Source organism: Podarcis liolepis (genome assembly GCF_965112155.1).
Source record: "Podarcis liolepis genome assembly, chromosome: 7".
Lineage (NCBI taxonomy): Eukaryota > Metazoa > Chordata > Lepidosauria > Squamata > Lacertidae > Podarcis > Podarcis liolepis.
In genome coordinates this window covers 55,664,596-55,686,896 of record NC_139561.1, presented here as the reverse complement: position 1 = coordinate 55,686,896, position 22,301 = coordinate 55,664,596, and the positions used below count along the sequence as shown (strand labels likewise).

Here is a 22,301-nt window from a genome sequence, read left to right as displayed (position 1 = left end):
TCAACAAGTTACCACACTGCGCCAAACCAGTGCAGCGCGGGGACTCGCTTCCGCAGCACCGGAAATCACGTCTGTGCAGGCGCAGATGCCAGAAATCACGGGTGTGTCTGCAATCCAGCCCACGGAGAGATCTCTGCTGGAGTGAACCGGCCCAGGCGAGGTAAACCTTGCCGACCCCTGCTTCAGATGTTTTGAACTGCCATCTGTTCTACAAATCTGCTCAGCTCAAGGCTCAGTAGGCAAGGCATCTCAACAGGGCATTGTGTGTGCTGCCATTCCTCAGGAGCCCAGCAATACAATGAAATTATAGGTGCAGAATTCAGCTTCTGGAGAATCTCTGCTTTCATTGTAATAAGCAAGTTTCTAATCCTTATGGGCTGAAATGATACACAGTGATGTTCTGAGGTATTTTGCTTCCTGCAATGAAACCCCAGTTCTCTAACGACCACCTAAGCCAGGGCTAACAGTTTTTTAAACAAGCAAGCAAGCAAGCAAACCCCGAATTAAGTATAAAAATCTGACAGACATAAGAGAAAGAGGGAGTTTTGCCCTTCCAGACCTCCGACTTTATTACGAGGCAGCGTGCATCTACTGGATGAAAGAATGGATGGAGCTAAGAGATACCAACATTTTAGACTTAGAACGTTTTGATCTATGCTTTGGATGGCATGCATATCTGCATTATGACAAATCAAGGGTGCCCAAAGGTTTCCAAAACCATGTCATAAGTAGAAGTACATACATGGTTTGGCAGAGACACAAAGATCTTTTAGAGAGAAAACCCCCAAGATGGATATCACCAGCTGAGGTGGTTTCAGTGAAAAGGTTGAGCATGGATGAGAAGTGGGCCACCTTACAAGGTTTAGAGGAGGAGAGAGAAGAGATTTTAAATCATACTGTAGATTGATTTCAGTACTTTCAGGTGAACGAGTAATATAAAAGAGACAATAAGGAAAAGGTATTTGCGGAAATGAGTTCAGAATTTGAAAAAATTGCAATAGGAAAGGGTGATAAATTAATCTTGAAAATTTATTAACTGCTACTGGAGTAGGAGACCAAAGATGAGATGGTAAAGGTGTCAATGACAAAATGGGCCATAGATATTGGTTACAACATAGAATTGTCCTCATTGGAAAAATTATGGAGGGAAACCATGAATTTCTCTGCCTGTTATCTTAATAAGGAAAACCTACAAAAGATGATGTACTGGTGGTACTTGACACCCAGCAAATTAGTGAAATTTTTTTTTTAAAAGGTCTAATTTATGCTGGAAGTGCCACGAGGTAGAGGGAACCCTGATTAACATGTGGTGGTTGTGTAAATATGCTAGAGAGTAGCAACTCCTGATTTATCTTCCTGCCCTGTGAAGCCACCCAAAGGAGGTCTCCTCAGCCTTCCAGATCTGGAGAGATGCTTGAAAGGTTCCCTAAAGAAGTCTCAAATGTGGAATGAAGTTGGTTTGATTCTTTGTGTAGGGCATGGAATTTCCTTAGTCATCTTATGAAGCCTGTTAGGGCCGCAGTTTCCTGTCTGGGCTCACCCTGGAGGACCAGAGGCAACACGAGAATCCTCTTACTTTTCTTTCCCACACTCAAAAAATGTTATTCCTGAGGTTAAAGGAGCAAAGAATGCTGGGACTATCCTCCCTATATGAACCATTACTGAAATACTTTGAATTCTGTCTGCATCCTAAAAGGCTTACTCAGACACCCTTAAAATTCATGGGATTGAAAGCAAATACACTTATTTTGGAAGGAGAATGGAGTTTGATTCCCTCCTCCCACTACTTCCATGTTTGGATCTAGAAAGTTGGGAGGAGGAGAGGAAGAGTCAACAGAAACTAAAATTCTTGGTTGGCATCCATCTGTCTTGGGAGACAATGGAGGATTACACCTTTGGAGATGAAGTCAAAGGTTGCTGTGCCTGTAGAGATTGATGTGGGAGAGACATGTTTTGTTGCAGCTTGGGCAAATGAAGGTGACCGGTTGTGCTGCTGCAGATGCACCATGGAAATTCTTCCATCTGTGTTCCTCCCAGCGATCATTCCTCTGTAACCGCTCACTGCTATAGATACACAGCTTGACTGTTTTCAAGCCCTGCGGTTGACTGCAAGGGATTCTCACATGGCGGGGTTGATATTGCCAGCCTTGATGTCATGTTTGCAGGCATCTTTGTATCACGGAGTTGTTCTACCAATGGGCCTGGTGTTCCCTGTGGAGCATTTCCTTGGGGATCCTGCCATCTTCGATTCTGTGAACATTATCAAGCCAGTGTAGACGTCGCTGAAACAAAAGAGTGTGAACATGTTGGGAATGTGGGCTTGGGAGAGCATTTTTTTTTTTTTTGAAATTCTGCCCTGCCATGTGATTCCCAAAATCCTCCTGATGCATGTGGAAGGTGTTGAGGTGTTGCTACCAGACTACCAGTGAGATTCATAGCTGAGTGGGGATTTAACCCTGGGCTCCCAGGTCCTAGTTTGACACTTTAACCAGTACACCACACTAGGGGTACCCTAAGTCATCCTAAAGCTGGGGCCCTTCAGATGTTTTTGCATTTACTACTGCACTGCATCTTGGTGAAAGGAGAGTGGGACTGCTTTGTTGCTGCAGATGTGATTTGGAATGTAGGTCCCTCGGTTGTTCAACAACTGATGAATGCTTCTAACCTTCCAGATGATAAACTCTTGAGCCCCCCACGGGGCAGCTATAACCTTAGTCCCATGCCTGATAATTACACATTTTTGCCTCTTAATAAGCTGTTGTATGTGATGAGCAACTCATGATTTAACAGCACACTGAATGCATTTTTAAAGCACTTCTTAATAGTTCTATAAGGATCCCTCTTTGCCTGTGCCAGTCTTGAATGGAATTTTGCAGCCTGGCATTGCAAAATGAGCTATTGTTCTCCAAGTGCATGGGCAGGTGTGAAATGGAGAGCCACATCCTGGGCATTTCTGAAAACTAGTCCAACCAGGTTGCTGTGCCAGAGGGTTCTATCCAGGTAAAACCACAAGAGGAGGAAGGAAGGAAGGAAGCCTTGTGTTAGGGAAATACTCCTGAGGTGAGGGTCCCAAGAAAATCCTGCTGCAAAGAGTAAGGGAAAATGTATTTTATGTTGTGACACTATATCCTTTGCCAGGAAACTACTGCAGGTTTGTGGTATCTGCTTTATAAAGAGGCAGTTCTGCAGTTGTAGAAATTGTAGAAAGTTGTAGAAATTCCGGGTGAAAATTACCACTTTCACAGAATTCCTGACAGATTTAGGCTCTGAGACCGGCAGGCAGTGTATTGTGACAATGAATTGTTTTGAGATCTTTGAAAATACACTTATAAATACTTGCTCACCTATGATAAGACTCTTGTGGACTCTTTTGTGGACTTGATTCCAGGGCTACTTCAAGTATTGAGACCATCCTGCTGAACATCTTTTATAAAACTGAATTTGACACCTGGAGGCTTTAGGACAGTACGAAGAAAATCTGCGTTAATGTACTTCATATCTGTGTGCTTCATGCAGTTTGCAGATGAATTGCCCTAGCAGCCTTCTATGGAGGGCCATTTTACTTTTCCCCCCAGGTGTAGGAGTTTAGTGGGGATTTCCTGGAAGACACTCAGAAATGTATTGAAGATTATGGAGAAGTGAGGAGAATGGAATCAGGGCAGGATGGTCTAGGAACCCAGGGCATGTATTTAGAAAGCCTGACCACAAAAATTCTCTGTTTTCAGTTGTGCATGGTTTTTTATCAGCAAAAAAACAACAACTTACATTCTCAGATTTTTCTCTGAATCCCATGTGGGTTAGAAACTTGCTTTGTAGGCTGAGAGCGTAAAGAACCTGCCAATTTCCTAAAGAGACTGCATACTTCTTGCTCCACTATACTGATATGGCCTTGGAGATTTCCAGACCCCTTAATCATGGACACCAGAAAATACCTATTTTGCATCTTCTGTTATGGATTAAAATTCTTTTTATTGCCACCATGTAGCTAACTGTACAGTGAATGGAATAGGTGTCTTCAGCTTCAATTCCTAAAGTTTCAAAGTAAAAATCCACTGGCAGAAATACCTGTTCTGTCTTGTTTATTAGATGCCTTAATTTTAGTCAACTGCATGAATTCCTTTTAGGCAAAAGGATTGGCTGAGACAGAATTTGCCAACCTGGTGCCCTCCAGATGTTTTGGAACATCTGGACGGTGGCAGGTTGGCAAGGGCTGGGTTGATTCCCCTTCCTTTACTTTCTCATCAAGGGAGAATGTTCATTCAGAGATTCTGACTGGGTTGTTCTTTTTTTTTTATCCAGAATGTGTGAGCGTGAGTTTCAGTAAATTGAAGCTGAAAGAAGAGAGAATCTCCTTCTACATCCCTGCCCCATTCTTCCTCCGCTTCTGACCAATCCCACCAGGATGTCTCCATGGGGCTCCTGGCAACCACCCCTAGCTAGGCAATTGTAGTCCAAAACATCTGGAGGGTATCAGGTTGGGGAAGGCTGGCATAAGTGTACAAAGATGGGTCTCTGGCTCCAAGGATCTGTTTGAACCCTAATGTCAACGGTGGGAGAGGATGCAAACACTGAGAAGTTTAATTTACTCATCAGAAGTTTAATTTACTCCCTGTGCCAAAGCCCATGCATCTGACAAATGTCTGAATTATCTCTTGATTGTGAAAAGAAAATCTGGGGTGTCCGTGGTTCTTCCAAGTTAATTAATGCCTCATACAAGCATGTCACCTTTGTGCATTAAAAAACAGAACAAAACAGGTTACTCCCCCATCCTACCCCAAAATTTCTTTCTTTCTTTTACCATTGACTTGCAGGTTAGCTCTTGCTCGCTGCTGGCCTCCATTGGGTGTAGATTCTGAACAAGCTAGTACAAGCTGTTCGTGCTGAAGGGCATGGCAGAGCCTGGGAAAAGGAGCCATTTTTAAGTGAGTGAGAGGGATGCCAAAGCCAGCCCTTCCATCTCCCTTCTCCCCCCTGCCCCTGAAAATAGTCTTTGATGTAGCCCAAATTCCAGCGGCTTCTGTGATAGTTGGCAGAGGATTGCAGAGTACAAGATGACAACAAAAGGCTTTTGGAAGCTGTTGCACTTGGATGCAAAATTAGGGCTTCTGTGTCATCTCAAGAAAGGGGGGGGGGAGCCCTCCTTTCCTGCCTCCCTTCCTTGTGGTGGGTGTTGGAGAAAGGGGGCAGTTGCAGGCCCAGAAGCTTTTCTGTGTCTTTCTAAAGTTCAGGCTCAGGAGCAGTTGCATAGATTATAATGTTTTAGATTATGTGCATTTTGGGTTTTAGTTTACACATCCATGGCTTCTGTTGTTTGTCTTGAGATTATTATTTTTTCAATCCAGCAACAAAAATTTACAAAACAACTAATAAAAAAACAAGCCTATCTCCGAGGCACGTGAACAGAAGTGTCCTTGGAAGGTCTTACCTTCGTGTTATGTTGTATTGATCATTAGCATTTGCAGATTACTGAAGTGTCTCTCCAATACCTGAGAAAGATGAAAAGAAAGCATAGATGGAGACCAGGGTCCCCTGTATGTTGACCCTTTCTGCATAATTTGATATCACAGTTGTATTCATCTGGAATTTTTCAAATGTGCAAAATCTTTACCAACCCTTTGTAGGGGCACTCATTTTGAAAGTGTCATGTTTTACATCTTTGAAAAAAGCAGAGTTTGGCTCGGATTGTATTCATTATGCTCTTAAGTCGTTTTGCAAAACAACACATTTTTTTGAGAAATGCAAACCATTTCTGTGGAAAAATGCAGAAGCCCCGCATCATCACTACTAATAACACCAATACAGTGGTACCTCGGGTTAAGTACTTAATTCGTTCTGGAGGTCCATTCTTAACCTGAAACTGTTCTTAACCTGAAGCACCACTTTAGCTAATGGGGCGCTCTGCTGCCGCCGCGCCACCGGAGCACGATTTCTGTTCTCATCCTGAAGCAAAGTTCTTAACCTGAGGTACAATTTCTGGGTTAGTCGAGTCTGTAACCTGAAGCGCATGTAACCTGAGGTACCACTGTATCTTTCAAGGATGTGTTCACACTGAGCGATATCTCTGTGTGACTCTGCAATAAGGGGGTGAGTGAACAGGCTCATTCACTAATGCATTAATCCCCAAATAAGCAGTGATTTAAACCCAAATAAATGGACTTCATCATTTCCTAGATCTGTGGTTCCTAATGTGACCCCCGTGGTCATCCCAATGCCCTCAAGAGCTTGTTACCTGACAAGGGCCCCTGCTGCACCTCAATTTTTATTTCTAAAATTGAGTAAGTGTTTTGCATGTTAGATTGGAAATGTTGTTTTGGAGGTGGGGAGGGGCCTGTTCCCCCCCCCTGTTTTATTTGTAATATGTATATGAATGGTTTTGCCTGGTTTTTCTTTTTGTTTGGTGGTGGTGGTGGGAGGTCTGAGCATTTCCCATTTATTTTCTGTGAAATGGGTACTTTGTTGTGCTCACAAATGGTTCTTCGATGTCAAAATGTGCTCCTGGCCCCTAAAATGTTGGGGAGCCCTGCCCTAGATGAATGGAAGTGCCCCATGGGTACCACTGAAGCAACGGCATTGAATAAATTATCTCTGCAGTTGCACTAATTGGGGCTTTCTTCCTAAGATACTGTAGAGAATGTCATCCATAAAATTGTCACTCACCTCCATTTCTGTTCCTTATTTTTAACAACTTCTAAGTTGGGGTATTATGGCTCTGACTGTGCAATCTTTTTAACAGGAAGAAGATTACGAGGGAAAGCCTTCTACAACGTCAATGGAAAAGTCTACTGTGAAGAAGACTTCCTAGTAAGTAAGATTTTAGGGCTTTCTGTGTCTTTTTTGGCAGTGGGGGAGCAGGGGAGGGAAATGACAAAATATGGCAGCCCTCAGCTCAGACATCTGTGGTTAGGAGGGTGGGTGCCAGTCATAACAAAAGGGGAGGCCTGTGAAACTTCCATTTGTCCGTCATCACTGTGATCCCCAACGGTAGGGAGCTTAGCACAAGCAAAGGAAAATTTGCAGATTGACAGATGAGTAACCGTTTTATTTAAGTAGCAATTATGGTGTATACAGAAAAGCAAACAATAATGACAAGGATTCCAGAATCTTGCGAGTAGGCTGCTCTCAGCAATGATGCAACATCCCCACATCTGCCATCCTGACCTTGGGCTAGTCCAACAACCTCTCCCTTGGAATGTCTTCTCCCTCCATTTCATTCTGGGTTTCTGCATTTTGGGGGCCCTCGGGCACTATATACCGTCAGTGCAAGATGAGAGGCGGGCAGATTATTCTCGTAAGGCTGCACCTGATCTTCTTGAATACTATTTTGCAAAGTGGGAATGGGAGAGCAGTGGGGCCTCTGCTGGTCTTGGAGGGCCCTGGGAAATGCCCAGCCTCGCCACCCTCCGGCACCAGCCCTATTCTCTTTGTAGACCACATGATTAGTGAATATTATCCTTCTCCTGTCATAGAACATGGGCTGAATCAACTGCATGGTAAATAAGACCAATCACCTTTTAGGAGTTGTGTGTTGTACAACCATTAATGGATTTTGTGTTTATAATAATTGCTGCTGCTATTTTGGACTGAATTGTGCTTGTGTCCCTTGTGTCCCTTGGCCTTCTGGTGGATTATTAATGCAGAAACAAACAGATAACTTGGAGCACAAAGATTGTTTGTCTTGCTTCTTGGCTTTGGCGTCTGCAAACAGTCTATGACTGCATGTCGCCCTCATCCTGCTTCCAGCTTTGGGATGGGAATGGGTGATGGCTGTATTAGGGTGCTGCAAAGGTGTTTGAGATATCAGGTGGGCAGTGAAGAGCAGGCCGATGGAAAACAAGCCATGCTTTGCTAAAAGAAACTGCTGTTTCGTTGAATGTGGAACAAGTCATTAGCTTAGTGTTACATATGAACGTGGCTGCTATTGCCTGTTGTGGCTGCTTAGGCAGTTGGACCAGGCCTGGCATTCAGCAAGGGAACCATTCTTTCATTAGAGAGGGAAAAGAATCCCATCTGCCTTTTGCTCTCATAAATAATCCCAACTAGACATTCTTCCTCCATTTTGTCGATAAATTGCAGCGTAATTAGAGGCAAAGGAAATATGGCTTGCTATTTTTAATCAGGAACAACTTGGGTGCTCTCCACCCACTTGCCTTTAAATACCAGGTTAAAGAAAAGCCAAATAACTCACTGTTGATACTGGCAAAAGATTGAGGAGATGTTTTCCACACTGCACTGAAGCAGACAGAGTGTCTGGCAGTGAGGTCCATGGCAGGAGCTGGAGGACTAGAGCTCATTACCAGGCTTTCATGATGCTAGGAATAAAAGCTGCATCTCATTTACATTTTAAGTTGTCAGTACAGTCTGAGAGATGTAGTCAGCCAATTATAAGTTGGACTTGGAAGCTGTGAGATTGGAAATATCTGCAGAATTGGAGCTTCAATAAACTCTCTTGCCATTGGTCCATCACAAGTGGGACCTGCAACAGAATGTTGCAGCATGGACTTCAGGGTGCCAGCCGCGTCCCTTTCCAGGCCACTCCCATTCCCCACCCAATGGTGGGTGTCTCATTGTTTTTTCCCTCTCCTAAAGTTGTGTGTCTGGCAAAATTGGAGTTCCCCAAAGCCTATTGATACATTCCTTCTTCTGTATATTTTGGCTGCCTGTGGATCAGCATTTGGTGAACTGAGTTCTCTGCTACTATGTAGATTGTTCTGTAGTATGCTTTGGTATCCTTGGAGACTCATATATTGCAGTACTTTGTTTTTAAGCAGCTTTCTTAACAGTTTTCTTTATGGTTCTAGAGAAGAGTCAGGAAATACCTGGGGCCACATTGGTTGAAGTCTCAAAAACAAAATAATTTTTTTTGGCATGGCTTCAGGTAGTGTTAAGTAGCTCATGAGTAGGACCTGGGAAACCAGGGTTCAAATTCCCCTCCAGCTGTGAAGCCCACTGAGTCACTTTGGGCCAGCCACTATATCTTAACCTAACCTGCCTCACAGGGTTGTTGTTGTGAGGATAAAATGGAGAGAGGGAGAAGTGTGTTTGCTGCCTAGAGATCTTTGGAGAAAAGATGGGATACCGGTGCAATAATAATAAAGTAAATATATCTCTGTCCAGGAAGTATAAGAAGTGCAGCAAAATTCAACAAGCAGCGTCCACTCCAGCTCTTGGAGGAAGTATGCTAGTATGCTAACATACCTCTTTGGCTTTTTGTAAGTCGCGTCCCAGCTGTGCCGGATTCAGTGTGCTTGGTGGCTGTGCAGCCCACATTGTCTACTTTTTCATAGAGCTGTCATTTGATGACAAAATACACACCTGACCACCAGACAACTTTTTTGAAATGGACCAGAGAATAGTCAGCCCCCCCCCCCCGTCCTAAATAAAAGGCTCAAATCTAAACTTAGCCACCTCTTCCTTGCATCATCCTGTTTTGGATGAGCCTCCATAGCACACCTGTCTCTTTCTCCCAACCTCCATAAGAAACAGCCCCTTTTAAACCTTAAGTGCTGTGTGGTTTCTTTAGAGCCTGCTCTTTCTTATGCCACTTCTTGCCTAAGTACCCTTTGGCCTCCTGCCCTTTTCTTCAACACAAGTCCACTCCTTGCTCCTTGAGTTATAAACTCAAAACAAAAAAGCAGCTGGCCCCTTTGGGCCACCTTCTCCCAGCCATCTTAGCCTTCTGAGGCTCGGGGCAAGTGTACTTGGATTCTCACCCCACCCCACAGGCCTGCCCCCTTGTCTCAGGGGCCTGCTGCGTCTTGGCATCTCTACATCATGGGAGCAATTCCTGGTCTTAGCCTGCCCTTGTGTGAGGTTTTAGCCGCAGTCAAACTGGCAACTTTCCCTTCCCTCACAGAAGTCGGACTGCAAAACACTTAGCTTCATAAGCAACTGAACAATTCATGCCATCCATCCAGCTCAGTGTCAGTCTTCATCGTAAGAACACCTATAGCTAAATTCCACACCAGCAGTTCGCTACTTTCCTGGCTCCTCCGTGTGATCTCAATTCTCTTATACAGTGGTGCCTCGCAAGACGAAATTAATTCGTTCCGCAAGTTTTTTCTTCTTGCGAGTTTTTCGTCTTGCGAAGCACGGTTTCCCATAGGAATGCATTGAAAATCAATTAATGCATTCCTAGGGAAACCGCTTGCCAGGCTGGCGGTGCGGAGAAGGGCTTTTCTCCCCACCGCAAGCCTTCAGCATAGGTACGGGAACAGAGGGGAAGGCGCGCAGCGCTTTCCCTCTGTTCCCGGGGCTTGCGTGGGAGGAGGGTTTTTCCTCCCCACCGCCAACATTCAGAACAGCATTCTGAATGTTGGCGGTGGGAAGGAAAACCCTTCTCCCACCCCAAGTCTTCAGGACAGCCATCCGAAGGCTGGCGCGGGGAGAAGGTCTCTCCACTCCCCCCCCCCACGCCAGGCTTCGGTGCATCCTTCAGAGGCTGCTGCCATAGTCACGCGTCACTTCTCCAGCTGGGAGAGGGTCGCGGGGCTATGGCTTCTTTAGCCCCGCGCGCGCTCTCCCGGCTGGAGAGGTGACGGGCGCCTATGGAGGCTCCTGCCATAGGCCCCCTTCACCTCTCCAGCCTGGAGAGCGCGCGCGGGGCTAAAGAAACCCCCCGCGACCCTCTCCCGGCTGGAGAAGTGACGCGCGCCTATGGCAGGAACCTCCATAGGCGCCCGTCACCTCTCCAGCCGGGAGAGCGCGCACGGGGCTAAACCAGCCCCCCGCGACCCTCTCCCGGCTGGAGAAGTGACACGCGCCTATGGCAGGAACCTCCATAGGCGCCCGTCACCTCTCCAGCCGGGAGAGCGCGCGCGGGGCTAAACCAGCCCCCCGCGACCCTCTCCCGGCTGGAGAAGTGACGCGCGCCTATGGCAGGAACCTCCATAGGCACCCGTCACCTCTCCAGCCGGGAGAGCGCGCGCGGGGCTAAACCAGCCCCCCGCGACCCTCTCCCGGCTGGAGAAGTGACGCGCGCCTATGGCAGGAGCCTCCATAGGCGCCCGTCACCTCTCCAGCCGGGAGAGCGCGCGCGGGGCTAAAGAAATCCCCCGCGACCCTCTCCTGGCTGGAGAAGTGACGCGCGCCTATGGCAGGAGCCTCCATAGGCGCCCGTCACCTCTCCAGCCAGGAGAGCGCGCGCAGGGCTAAAGAAACCCCCCGCGACCCTCTCCCGGCTGGAGAAGTGACGCGCGCCTATGGAGGCTCCTGCCATAGGCACGCGTCACTTCTCCAGCCGGGAGAGGGTCGCGGCAGGCTGCTTTAGCTTCTTTAGCTTCGGAGCATCCTTCCGAAGCCTGGCGGCAGGAAGAGGTGTCCCCGCCCCGCTGCCAGGCTTCGGAGGAGGTCCGAGGACAGCGGGGAAGACGCGCTGCGCTTCCCCGCTGTCCCGGAGATTTCCCTATGGGCTTTCGTCTTGCGAAGCAAGCCCATAGGGAAATTCGTTTTGCGAAGCGCCTCCAAAACGGAAAACCCTTTCGTCTAGCGGGTTTTCCGTCTTGCGAGGCGTTCGTCTTGCGGGGTACCACTGTAGTTATATTAGGATTTATGGTAAGGAGCTCCAGGCAAATAGCAGCCACACCCCTCTTAACATCATCATCATCATTAATCAATTGCTTCAAGACAATAAATATATCAAAAGCAATTAAAATCCAGAAAGGTAGCTGATGCATTTAAAACAATACAAAACACAAACTCATGCAAAAACCTCTACTCTTCATCCTTACATACGTCAACATTCCTTTTAAAGTTCTAGTGGATGCAGGAAAGAACATGCTTGTTGAGGTTGTGGCTTTCTGAATATACAGTGCACAGATCAGGTCCAACTTTACCTGTTGGCCACAGAAATACGTAATTCAACATTATGTTAAATGCTGTTGGGTGACAGAGAAAAGGCGGAACTACTCAACACCTTCTCTGTCTTCACCCAAAAGGAAAGTGATGCCCAATCTCAGGCTTCCTCAAACTCGGCCCTCCAGATGTTTTTGGCCTACTACTCCCATGATCGCTAGCTAGCAGGACCAGTGGTCAGGGATGATGGGAATTGTAATCTCAAAACATCTGGAGGGCCAAGTTTGAGGAAGCCTGCCCAACCTGGTGATAACAGAATGAATGACGTACGGTGGGAGCTGCAGCCCAAGATAGGAAAAGAGGTAGTAAGGGAACACCTAGCTACTTTAAATGGATTCAAATCTCCAGGGCCTGATGAGCAGCATCCAAGGGTACTAAAGGAGTTTGTGGATGTAATTTCAGAGCCTTTGTCTATTATCTTTGAGAATTCTTGGAGAACAGGTGAGGTCCCTACAGATTGGAGGTGGACAAATGTTGTCCCCATCTTCAAAAAAGGGAAAAGGGAAGACCCAGGTAACTACCAACCGGTGAGCTTGACATCGATACCAGGGAAGGTCCTAGAACAGATAATTCAACTGTCGGTCTGTGAGCATTTAGCAAATGATGCTGTGATTACTAAAACCCAGCATAGGTTTCTCAAAAACAAGTCATTCCAGACCAATCTGATTTCTTTTTTTTTTTTTTGATGGAATTACAAACTTGGTGGTTCAGGGAAATGCTGTGGACATAGTGTATCTTGATTTCAGTAAGGCTTTTGACAAAGTCCCCCATGATATTCTCACAAGGATGCTGGTAAAATGTGGGTTGAACGAGGTAAATGTCACGTGGATTTGTAGCTGGTTGACTGACGGAACCCAAAGAGAACTCATTAATGGTTCCTCGTCATCCTGGGAAAAAGTGGCAAGTGGGGTGCTGCAAGATCCTGTCCTGGGCCCGTTGTTGTTTAACGTCTTTATAAATGACTGAAGGAATTGATGGGATGCTTATCAAATTTACAGATGACACCAAACTGGGAGGGGTAGCTAATGCCATAGAAGACAGAATCAGAATTCAAAATGACCTTAACAGATTGAAGAACTGGGCGCAAGCTAACAAAATGAATTTCAGTAGGGACAAATGTAAGGTTCTGCACTTAGGCAGGAAGAACCAGGTGCACAAATTAGGATGGGGGACACCTGGCTTACTAGCAGTACATGTGAAAAGGATCTAGGGGTCTTGGTGGGCCACAAGCTTAACATGAGTCAGCAGTGTGATGCAGCAGCAAAAATAGCTAATGCTATTCTAGGCTGCATCAACAGAAGTACAGTGGTACCTCGGGTTAAATACTTAATTCGTTCCGGAGGTCCGTTCTTAACCTGCAACTATTCTTAACCTGGAGCACCACTTTAGCCGCCAGAGCATGATTTCTGTTCTCATCCTGAAGCAAAGTCTTAACCCAAGGTACTATTTCTGGGTTAGTGGAGTCTGTAACCTGAAGCGTACGTAACCTGAGGTACCACTGTATAGTGTCCAGATCAAGGGAAGTACAGTGGTACCTCGGGTTACATACGCTTCAGGTTACATACGCTTCAGGTTACAGACTCCGCTAACCCAGAAATAGTACCTTGGGTTTCAGGTTAAGAACAGACCTCCGGAACGAATTAAATACTTAACCCGAGGTACCACTGTAATAGTAGCACTCTCTTCTACCTTAGTCAGACCACACCTGGAATACTATGTCCAATTCTGGGCACCATAGTTTAAGAAGGATGTTGACAAGCTGGAACGTGTGCAGAGGAGGGCAACCAAGATGATCAAGGGTCTGGAAACTAAGCCTTGTGAGGAGTGCTTGAAGGAACTGGGTATGTTTAGCCTGGAAAAGAGGAGACTGAGAGGAGATATATATGATAGCCCTTTTCAAATACCGTAACTTACGGGCTGTCACATGGAGGAGGGAGCATGCTTATTTTCTCCTGCTCTGGAGGGTAGGACTTGAACCAATGGCTTTATGCTGCAAGAAAAGAGATTTTGACTCAACATTCGGAAAAACTTTCTGACAGTAAGAGCTGTTGGCAGTGGAACAGACTCCCACAAGAGGTGGTGGACTCTCCTTCCTTGGAGGTTTTTAACAGAGGTTGGATGGCCATCTGTCATGAATGCTTTAGCTGAGATTCCTGCATTGCATTGGGGTTGGACTAGATGACCCTTGGGATCCCTTCCAACTCTTAAGATTCTACGTATTCTTTCCCCTTCTTTGGGACTACTTAATTTTCATTTTATTTTTACATTGCTATGTTCCATTTAACAAGAATGCCTCATAGGGTGTAAAACAGTGTTAAGGAGAAAGAGAAGTGAGCTCATCTGCAAAAAGAAAAGCAAAAGAAATGAAACTGCAAGAGATCAGATGGGGAGGCACCCTGTGGCTGGAGTAGATAACAGAAGAGCAGCCAGCCATGTAGTCAGTTTTTAGATTTTCAGTTCCTTTAGCCTCTGGGCAAAACTGGGAGGTCTGCCTATCAAAGAGTTTTTTAAAAAAGCATAAAGGGGGAATTTCCAGTCACAGAGGAGCTTGCCGATGACTTGTGCAGTGTTAAATCAGCCTAATTTTTTCCCCTGTACTGCAAAAACAAAACAAAAAGTCCAAGTGGGAAAAAGTAATGATGGAGGGCTGTGTACTGTAAGAATGCAGAAAACACATGAAGGAAAAGGTAGACTGTCCTGAAAAAGATGGGAGTTGTTTCTCTTTATGATGAAGGATTTATACTCAAAGCTGTGATTATTTTAGCAGAGCCTTTTGCAGATTGGACCAAACAATCCTTTATAAAACTGAGGTCCAAACACAGGGTGAAATGCTGATAAATGTAAGCTGGCTGAGGGGATGCTGCCTCTCTGTATTCTCTGGAGCAAAGTCTCGTTGGAGATTTCTGCTCAACAGTGAGACAGTCATGGGGTTTTCTTGTGAGAAGTTCTGAATTGTAAAGCACTTTGCATGTGCAAGCCTGCATTATCTGAATCATTATCCCAGGCTAGGTGTGTGGTGGTGTCATTATGGGTTTTGTCAAAGGTCTTTTAAATGCTGACAAAGCCATTCAAATAAATAGTGGTTATGCTGCGTCGAGCCTCAGAAGGGTTTATTGTTTGCACTCTGCATTTCACTTCACAATTCATAGACGTGGGATATGTTTGGGGTTGGGTGGGTTTATACAAGCCATCACACACAGAGTGAGGGAGAGCATTTTAGGCTTAGGTCTCTAGATCATGGGTAGACAAACTAAGGCCAGGAGCTGGAGCTGGCCCAATCGTCTTCGCAAACTGGCCCACGGATGGTCCGGGAATCAGCATGTTTTTACATGAGTAGAATGTGTCCTTTTATTTAAAATGCACCTCTGTGTTATTTGTGGGGCATAGGAATTTGTCATGTCCCCAAATATAGTCTGGCCCCCCACAAGCTCTGAGAGACAGTGGACCAGCCCCCTGCTGAAAAAGTTTGCTGACCCCTGGTCTAGATCATCTTCCCCAGCCTGGTGCCCTCCAGCTCTTTTGAACTACTCCTCCCATCAACTTCAGCATCACGGCTATTCCGGCTGGAGCTGTAGGCAGTTGTAGTCCAAATTGGTAGTTCTGGCCTAGGGAGTTGCAGTTCAGAATATCTACAGGGCACCTGGCTGGGGTGGGGGCTGATCTAGAACCCCAGGCAAGGAGGTAGAAAGGTTGCATGATAATGAACTGAAAAGGTGTTCTAGAGCATTTTCTCAGAGGAAATCCTGAGGTTAAGATACTTCCCTTTCTAGCCTCTGCCTTTTCTGTTCTTTACTAAATGTATGAAAATCCATGATTGTGTTCTCTCCTTTGTTTTGTTTTTAAAATAAACTTTATCCAACAATCAACATTAACTTACACAACAACCCACTCCAATATATACTATACAACAATACACAACAATGCAGTATATACATCACCAATCACAAATTTTCCTATGTATGCTTTACAGAAAGAAAAAGAAAAAGAAAAAGAAGAGAAAAAGAAGAGATTGTGTTCTCCCCTTTGAATACATGAATAATTCAATTTAAAAAACAAAAACAAAACACCATAAACAATTCATTCACAAAATGTAGAGGGAAGGAGTATGTCTTCTGTGTATTTTATTGAGTCTGTTTTAATATTAGACGATTAGATGCCCTGTGTTCATTTCACGTATAAACTCTATCAGATTATTTTTAGTTTGTTTAAAATACAGTGTGTTCAAAATTAGTACGTATATATTCAGGGCTAAATTTCAAAACAGTGATAGGAAATCCATCCATCCATCCATCCATCCATCAGATTTGTATAATGTTGCTCAGTAACATTGTTGCCTGAGTGGCTTACAGCCTAACACAGCAATCCAAAGCGCCCCCCCCCCTTATGCTAGGCTATTCAGAGTTTGTTTGATTGGAGGTGTCCTTCCAGTCAGCTCTGACAGCTGAGCCTTCTTCTGGCCACTAAATGGGTATACAGCAGGGAGATAGGTGTTAAATCCAGAACGCGGCAGAAAATCCCAAAGCAGTTGTTGAATTTGTGGCTATTTTCTTAAGTGGGAAAATCATCTCTTACAAACAACTTCCCCCCCTTCCCCCTCCTTTTACAAACTCAATTATTCCATTAAACACAAAATATGGGCTTAATGCAGTTGGTTTAGTCACATAGAAAATAGATTTTGTATCAGCTTCCCTCTTTTCTCCACTAAATAGCATAATTTATGGCCATCGAGGGACCATAAATGATTTCAACCTGCCTCCAAGGCCATTCGATTCTTCAGGAGTTCTGTCCTCTATTAATCAATAAATGGTCCTTTGCCTTTCTTATCAAATGACAGCCAGATGGTTCAGTTAAATTCACAGTGACAGGCCTGGAGAATTAGCTAGGCTTACACCATTGATAATCCTTTGCCGTCTGCCCTTCCCCACCTGTTTCTCTTCAGCCCTGAGGTCATGGCCTCATGAAACATGCTGGCCAGATGGTCACCGCTATAGCCAGAAGCCCATGCCTTCTGGAGGCTATTGCTTCATTTTCCTGGTGGGATAAAAGGAGGAGAGCAAAGCAAGAAGGGAAGACAGCAGAGAAGATCTTGATGATTCCTTAAAAGTGTAGGACAGCTGTGCGTTATTGCTTTCAATTTTTCAGGGAAACCTTTTCAATGGACTCATCTGCTGAAGGGCCCCAGAGCACCCTGGGTACTCAGTTCATGCTGGGCTATGGGAAAGTCTGTTGGGCCTCACCTGCCGATAGGCACCCCACAGCTGCCAGGCATGCTCTTCCCACCCCCGGATATTGGATTTGAGTTAAATCCCTGCTCACTGCAGTCTTGAATTCTAGCGCATTTTTCAAAAAGAACAGCTTCCCTGGCTAACTTGCAAAGATGTCATGAGGCCAAACACTCCCAGGTTCCTCAGTAGGAAGAGGACTACATCCATTTTAGCATGTTAGACTAAATAGATCTGGTCAAGATCTGTCTTTGTTTTTAAATCCATTCTCCATAACAAGGCTGCATATATAAGAGTTACAGCCACAGTTATGTATCTAGAATAAGCAAGCAGGCATTCAAAACTACTTGCTTAATTTACTTTTGATAACATAATTTGGGATTAGTTCATGGAATTGTAGACTCCAGCCCCCTGTAATTCAGGAATCTCAGCTAAAGCATCCATGACAGATGGTCACCCAGCCTCTGCTTAAAAACCTCCAAGGAAGGAGAGTCAACCACCTCCCAATAGAGTCTACTTCACTGTTGAATAGCTCTTATTGTCATAAAGTTCTTCCTGATGTTTATTCAGAATCTCCTTTCTTGTCATTGGTTTGGGTTCTAGCCTCCAGAGCAGGAGACAACAACCTTGCTTGATCTTCCATGTGACAGCCCTTTAGATATTTGAAGATGGCTGGAATATCTCCTCTCAGTTTCCTCTTTTCCAGGCTGAACATATCCAACTCCTTCAACCATTCCTCATAAGTCTTGCTTTCAGAAATAGGTGAGGGCATGTTTAGCCTGGTGCAGCGTGTGCAAAAAAACAAAATGGCACAGAATACAGTGCAGAGAAGCAACAGAGTAATAAAGAATAAAAATGGATAATAAGGAATAATTATTCCCTTGAAAACCCTTGTAGAATCTTGGATCCAAAATCAGCTTTAGGTCAAAAGCAATTTTGATTTGCTGCAATTTTTAAAAGATTTGTGGGGGCTTTAAGTGAATTTGTTTATTGAAACCCAGCTTGTTGTAGTTTATTTTAAAGTAGCTGCTCTTCTTTTGCATTCACCTCCTGCATTTTTGTATGTGTTAGTGTGTGCATGCAAGCACCTAGACCCACACACCTCTGTATGCACACTGACTGGACGCTTGGCCTCACACCCCTGCCTCCACCATGCTTTCAAGGCCATTTGATGTGGTCTAGACAAGTTCACCTCTTTTCCTGCCCTTGTACTGTGTTCCATGTCTTATCTACAGGATACACTTCAACACCCACACCCCACAGAAGTGATCCCTGCAATAGCCCCAAATTGGTTCAAATAATCAAATGCTGAACTAAGCAGTGGCTTAAGTCAGACCAGTGCATTGTTGAAAGGGTAGTGCTGTGCCAATAGTGGAGCACCCCTTTTGCATGGGAGAAGAGGGCAGTCGTGTGGCATTATATTTACATTGGACTGAAGGAAGGTGAGGTAAAGTCCATCCCCTAGCAAATAAGTGTTTAAAGATTAGCTGGCTGGAATTTCACAGAGGTTGTGGTGGCTCGGTCATTTTGGTGTTCAAAGCACTTGTCTGGCACACTCTGCTTACAAATGTATGTTTACATTTTGAGGCTGAGAAAACGTGATCTCTCGTCTTTAACTAGCCTCTCTCATTTTCTGCAACTAAACACCATTTCAATTGCAACAAAACATATCCTCTCCCCATATGGGAAGTACTCCTGTTTGGGGTTCCAGGCAACCTGGAAAGGAGCCTGATGATGCCAGACAAGCCTTCCAAAGATGGGGAGAGTGTTCAAGGGAAGGGAAGGGGCCCCTGTTTTCTTCTCCACCTCAAGGCCTTCCTGCACTATGTGGCAAGAGGGATCAGGCTTTGCTACCTGCCACTCAACATACCTGGTACTTGCTATTGTAAAATTGTGGGAGTGCAAAAGCAAAAATGGTTAATCCCACCCTCTTTCCCTTAGCTGGAAACATTATTAAGTGACATAAGGGGGGGGGTTAATAAAAAGAAAAATACCAGGGACCTGATACTCTTCCTCTTCCTCCTCCAAGATGCTTACTGTAAGTTGTCAGAGACATCAGCAAGCTAATCCCTTGGCCAAAAGTCAACATTCTGTATCTCCTGCAAGCTTCTTGTTGGGCTGTTTGTCTCTTTTTAAAATCTTTCTCATTCCTTTTTCTCAAAAAGATTTGAGAAAATACACTTACAACTATTGTTTGTCTGTCTGTCTGTCTGTCTGTCTGTCTGTCTGTCTGTCTGTCTAATGATAATCTGATTGTGAAATCTGCCCTGGAACAACGGCCATGGCAAGGATGCAACCATAAACAGTTATTAGGTACAGTTAGACCAGCCACTGTTTTTGTTTCACCACCACCATTTTACTCTGCTGAACTTAACTCAAAGATGCTCAGTTTTATTAGTTCATTATATGTTACTGTCAGTCTATCCTTCTTCTTTTTGCGTGCAATGTATTTATTATGTATAATCTGTTATTGTAAAAGTGTTGCTGCCCATCTCTTCTTCATTTCCAAGCTATATCAGCTACCTTTGGATTTACCTCCTGTGTGTTTTCAAAGAAACCCCCTGAGCAAAAGTCACCAAAAACTTGCTTTTTCAATATCATAATTCTGCATTAAGGGTCAGTTTCAGCTTGCAGAATCTCAGAATAATTATTCTCCCCCTGAAGATGAGTGTTTAGAGGGCTTTAGAGTGTTTAGAGCCAGTGTGGTGTAGTGGTTAAGAGCAGTAGACTCGTAATCTGGTGAACCGGGTTCGCGACTCCGCTCCTCCACATGCAGCTGCTGGGTGACCTTGGGCTAGTCACGCTTCTTTGAAGTCTCTCAGCCCCACTCACCTCACAGAGTGTTTGTTGTGGGGGAGGAAGGGAAAGGAGAATGTTAGCCGCTTTGAGACTCCTTCAGGTAGTGATAAAACAGGATATCAAATCCAAACTCTTCTTCTTCTTCTTTTGCGTCCATGTTTCCAGATTGGCAGTTGCCCTTCAAGATTTGGCCGGCTTACCTTATTGTTGGATTCGGAAGCTTTGGGAGGTAAAACAAAACAAGCAAGAGAGAGGAAGGAAGCAAGTAACCATCTTTCCTTTTCTCTCCCTTTCTTTCTTGAACAGTATTCAGGTTTTCAGCAAACTGCAGACAAGTGCTTCATTTGTGGACACCTCATAATGGAAATGGTAAGAGGAGAGGCTTCTAAAATGTGCAATATATTAGGCGGGTGGTGGTGGTTTCTATTCCCCTCTTTTACTTCCCCTCCACCCAAACATGTACACACACCTTAAGAAGTTTCCTTTCCTTTCTGAAATGCCAACAATACTTCAAGATAGAGTAAGGTGCCTTCATGTTGTTGGGATTTTTGCGGAGGCGGTGAGAGGAGAGACTTCACATATTAAGTGATGGAGTCTTAGCTTGCAGTAACTGACTAGAACAGAGACCTTGGGGTCACTGTGAAGAGCTCAATGAAAGCAGGGGAACAACACAGCAAGCTGCCTTTATACTGAATCAGACCATTGGTCTAACTCAGTATTGCCAACACTGGCTGGCAGTGACTTAGTTAGACAGGGAACACCACCAGCTCTACCTGGTAATGTCAGGGACTGAACCTAGGATCTTCTGCATACTAAGCAGATGTTTCACCACTGTGTTGCTGCTCTTCCCCCAAATGCCAACCCATTTTGTAGTAGCTGTTATGTAGGTAATATACCTCCAAGGGGATGAGAATTGATTTTGGGGCTGTCTTTGTTTCTTTTCCAGATTTTGCAGGCCTTGGGGAAGTCCTACCATCCTGGCTGTTTCCGCTGTGTGGTCTGCAATGAATGTCTAGATGGCGTCCCCTTCACTGTAGATGTGGAGAACAATATTTACTGTGTGAAAGACTATCACACGTGAGAACGCAGAACCTTGTATGTTGGGGGGGACGAGGAAGAGGGGGGACGGACTGTGCATGAGATGAGGAAGGGCTGGTTGTTGCTTTCAGGTATTGCAAAACGGCACCGAGAAGAAAGCATCATCCAGTCTTAAATCGAATTCAAATACCAGAGAGTAAATGGGGCGAAGGGAGAGAAGCCTTGCAATAATTTTGCACATTCCAGCTGGCATTAAACAAGGAGGTGTCCTGAGCCTTGAGTGCACCCTTTTCAATTAGGGAGAGCCAACATGATATCCTCCAGATGTTATTGGACTACAATGCCCATCCACCACAGACACCATGGCCCAGTGGTCAGGGATGATGGGAGTTGTAGTCCAATAGCATCTGGCTGCTCCAGTTTTAAAGGGCTTTTTTACAGTGCCAAAGAGGAGGCAAAGCATCAGTGGTCTTTGAAGGGCTTGATGCATCAGACCTCCAAAGTTGGGGCTCCCTGGGGGGCTTTGTACAATCTCCTTTCAGTCTCTGCTCAGAAAGAACACATGCAATGTCAGTTGCGGGGCAGGTTTTGTGTGGTTTGGGGGAAACTGCCAAACACCAGGTGAGCCAAGTTTACCCCTTCCAAACCAAAGGTTTCCCTACCTCTTCCAATGTGTGTGCATTAATTAAAATATTTGGGGCTTTTTAGTTTAGAGAAAAGGCACGTAAGAGAAGGCATGCTAGAGGTGTATAATAATATGTGTGGTGCAGAGAAAGTGGTTAGAGAAAGTTTTTTTCTCTCTCTCTCTCTCTCACAACACTAGAACTTTTGAGAATGCCCAACGAAGCAGAGTGTTGGAAGACTCGGGAAACATAAAATGAAACATTGGCTCATATAATACGTAGTTAAAATATGAAATCCCACCCCTATTCCCTCAAAATGCAGTGATGGCCATCAACTTGAATAGCTTTTAAAAGAGGACTGGCCAATTAATGGAGGTTAAGGCTACTGGTGGCTGGGTCCTGGTTGACCACTCCAAAAACAGCCTGATCCAGCAGTCTGTTACGTTCCTAGCCAGCCTACTCTAAGTTGGAGTCCTCCAGATGTTTTAGAGTGTAACTCTCATCAGCCCCAGCTAGTATGGCCATACAGTGCTGGGGCTGATGGGTGTTGTAGTCAAAAGCATCTTGGTTGGGGGAGGCCAGTTTAAACTATTGAACCCAGTACCTCATAAAAGTTTAGAATGCCAGCCCCTGAAACAGGTGTGGGGAACCTCTGACCCTCCAGGTGTTACTGAACTACAACCTCCATCTTCCTTGCCCATTGGCCATGCTTGCAGGGGCTGATGGGAGTTGTACTTCAACAACATCTGGCGGGGCCAACACCTGCTTA

The 22,301-nt window shown here is 45.1% G+C and overlaps 1 protein-coding gene and 1 long non-coding RNA gene across 3 annotated transcripts in view; one reads left to right on the top strand and one right to left on the bottom strand.

Moving 5' to 3' along the window:
- WTIP (WT1 interacting protein) overlaps positions 1-22,301 on the top strand; it is a 57,965-nt gene that overhangs the window by 28,734 nt on the left and 6,930 nt on the right. Inside the window, exons 3-5 of one of the 2 annotated variants that reach the window (XR_014528841.1) lie at positions 6,734-6,805; positions 20,178-20,240; positions 20,818-20,948. Coding sequence is in view for 1 of the 2 variants with exons in the window: in XM_083515191.1 (XP_083371317.1) it covers positions 6,734-6,801; positions 20,178-20,240; positions 20,818-20,948 (262 nt within the window). In the remaining variant the exon portion in view is untranslated. The remainder of the gene's footprint in view (positions 1-6,733; positions 6,806-20,177; positions 20,241-20,817; positions 20,949-22,301) is intronic. The other variant, XM_083515191.1, reaches the window with a different exon arrangement.
- On the bottom strand, positions 1,707-9,586 carry LOC310712314. The gene is made up of 4 exons (XR_014528850.1): positions 8,186-9,586; positions 5,426-5,486; positions 4,799-4,899; positions 1,707-2,282 (listed from the first exon to the last, which is right to left on the bottom strand). It is a non-coding gene; the product is annotated as an uncharacterized lncRNA (long non-coding RNA).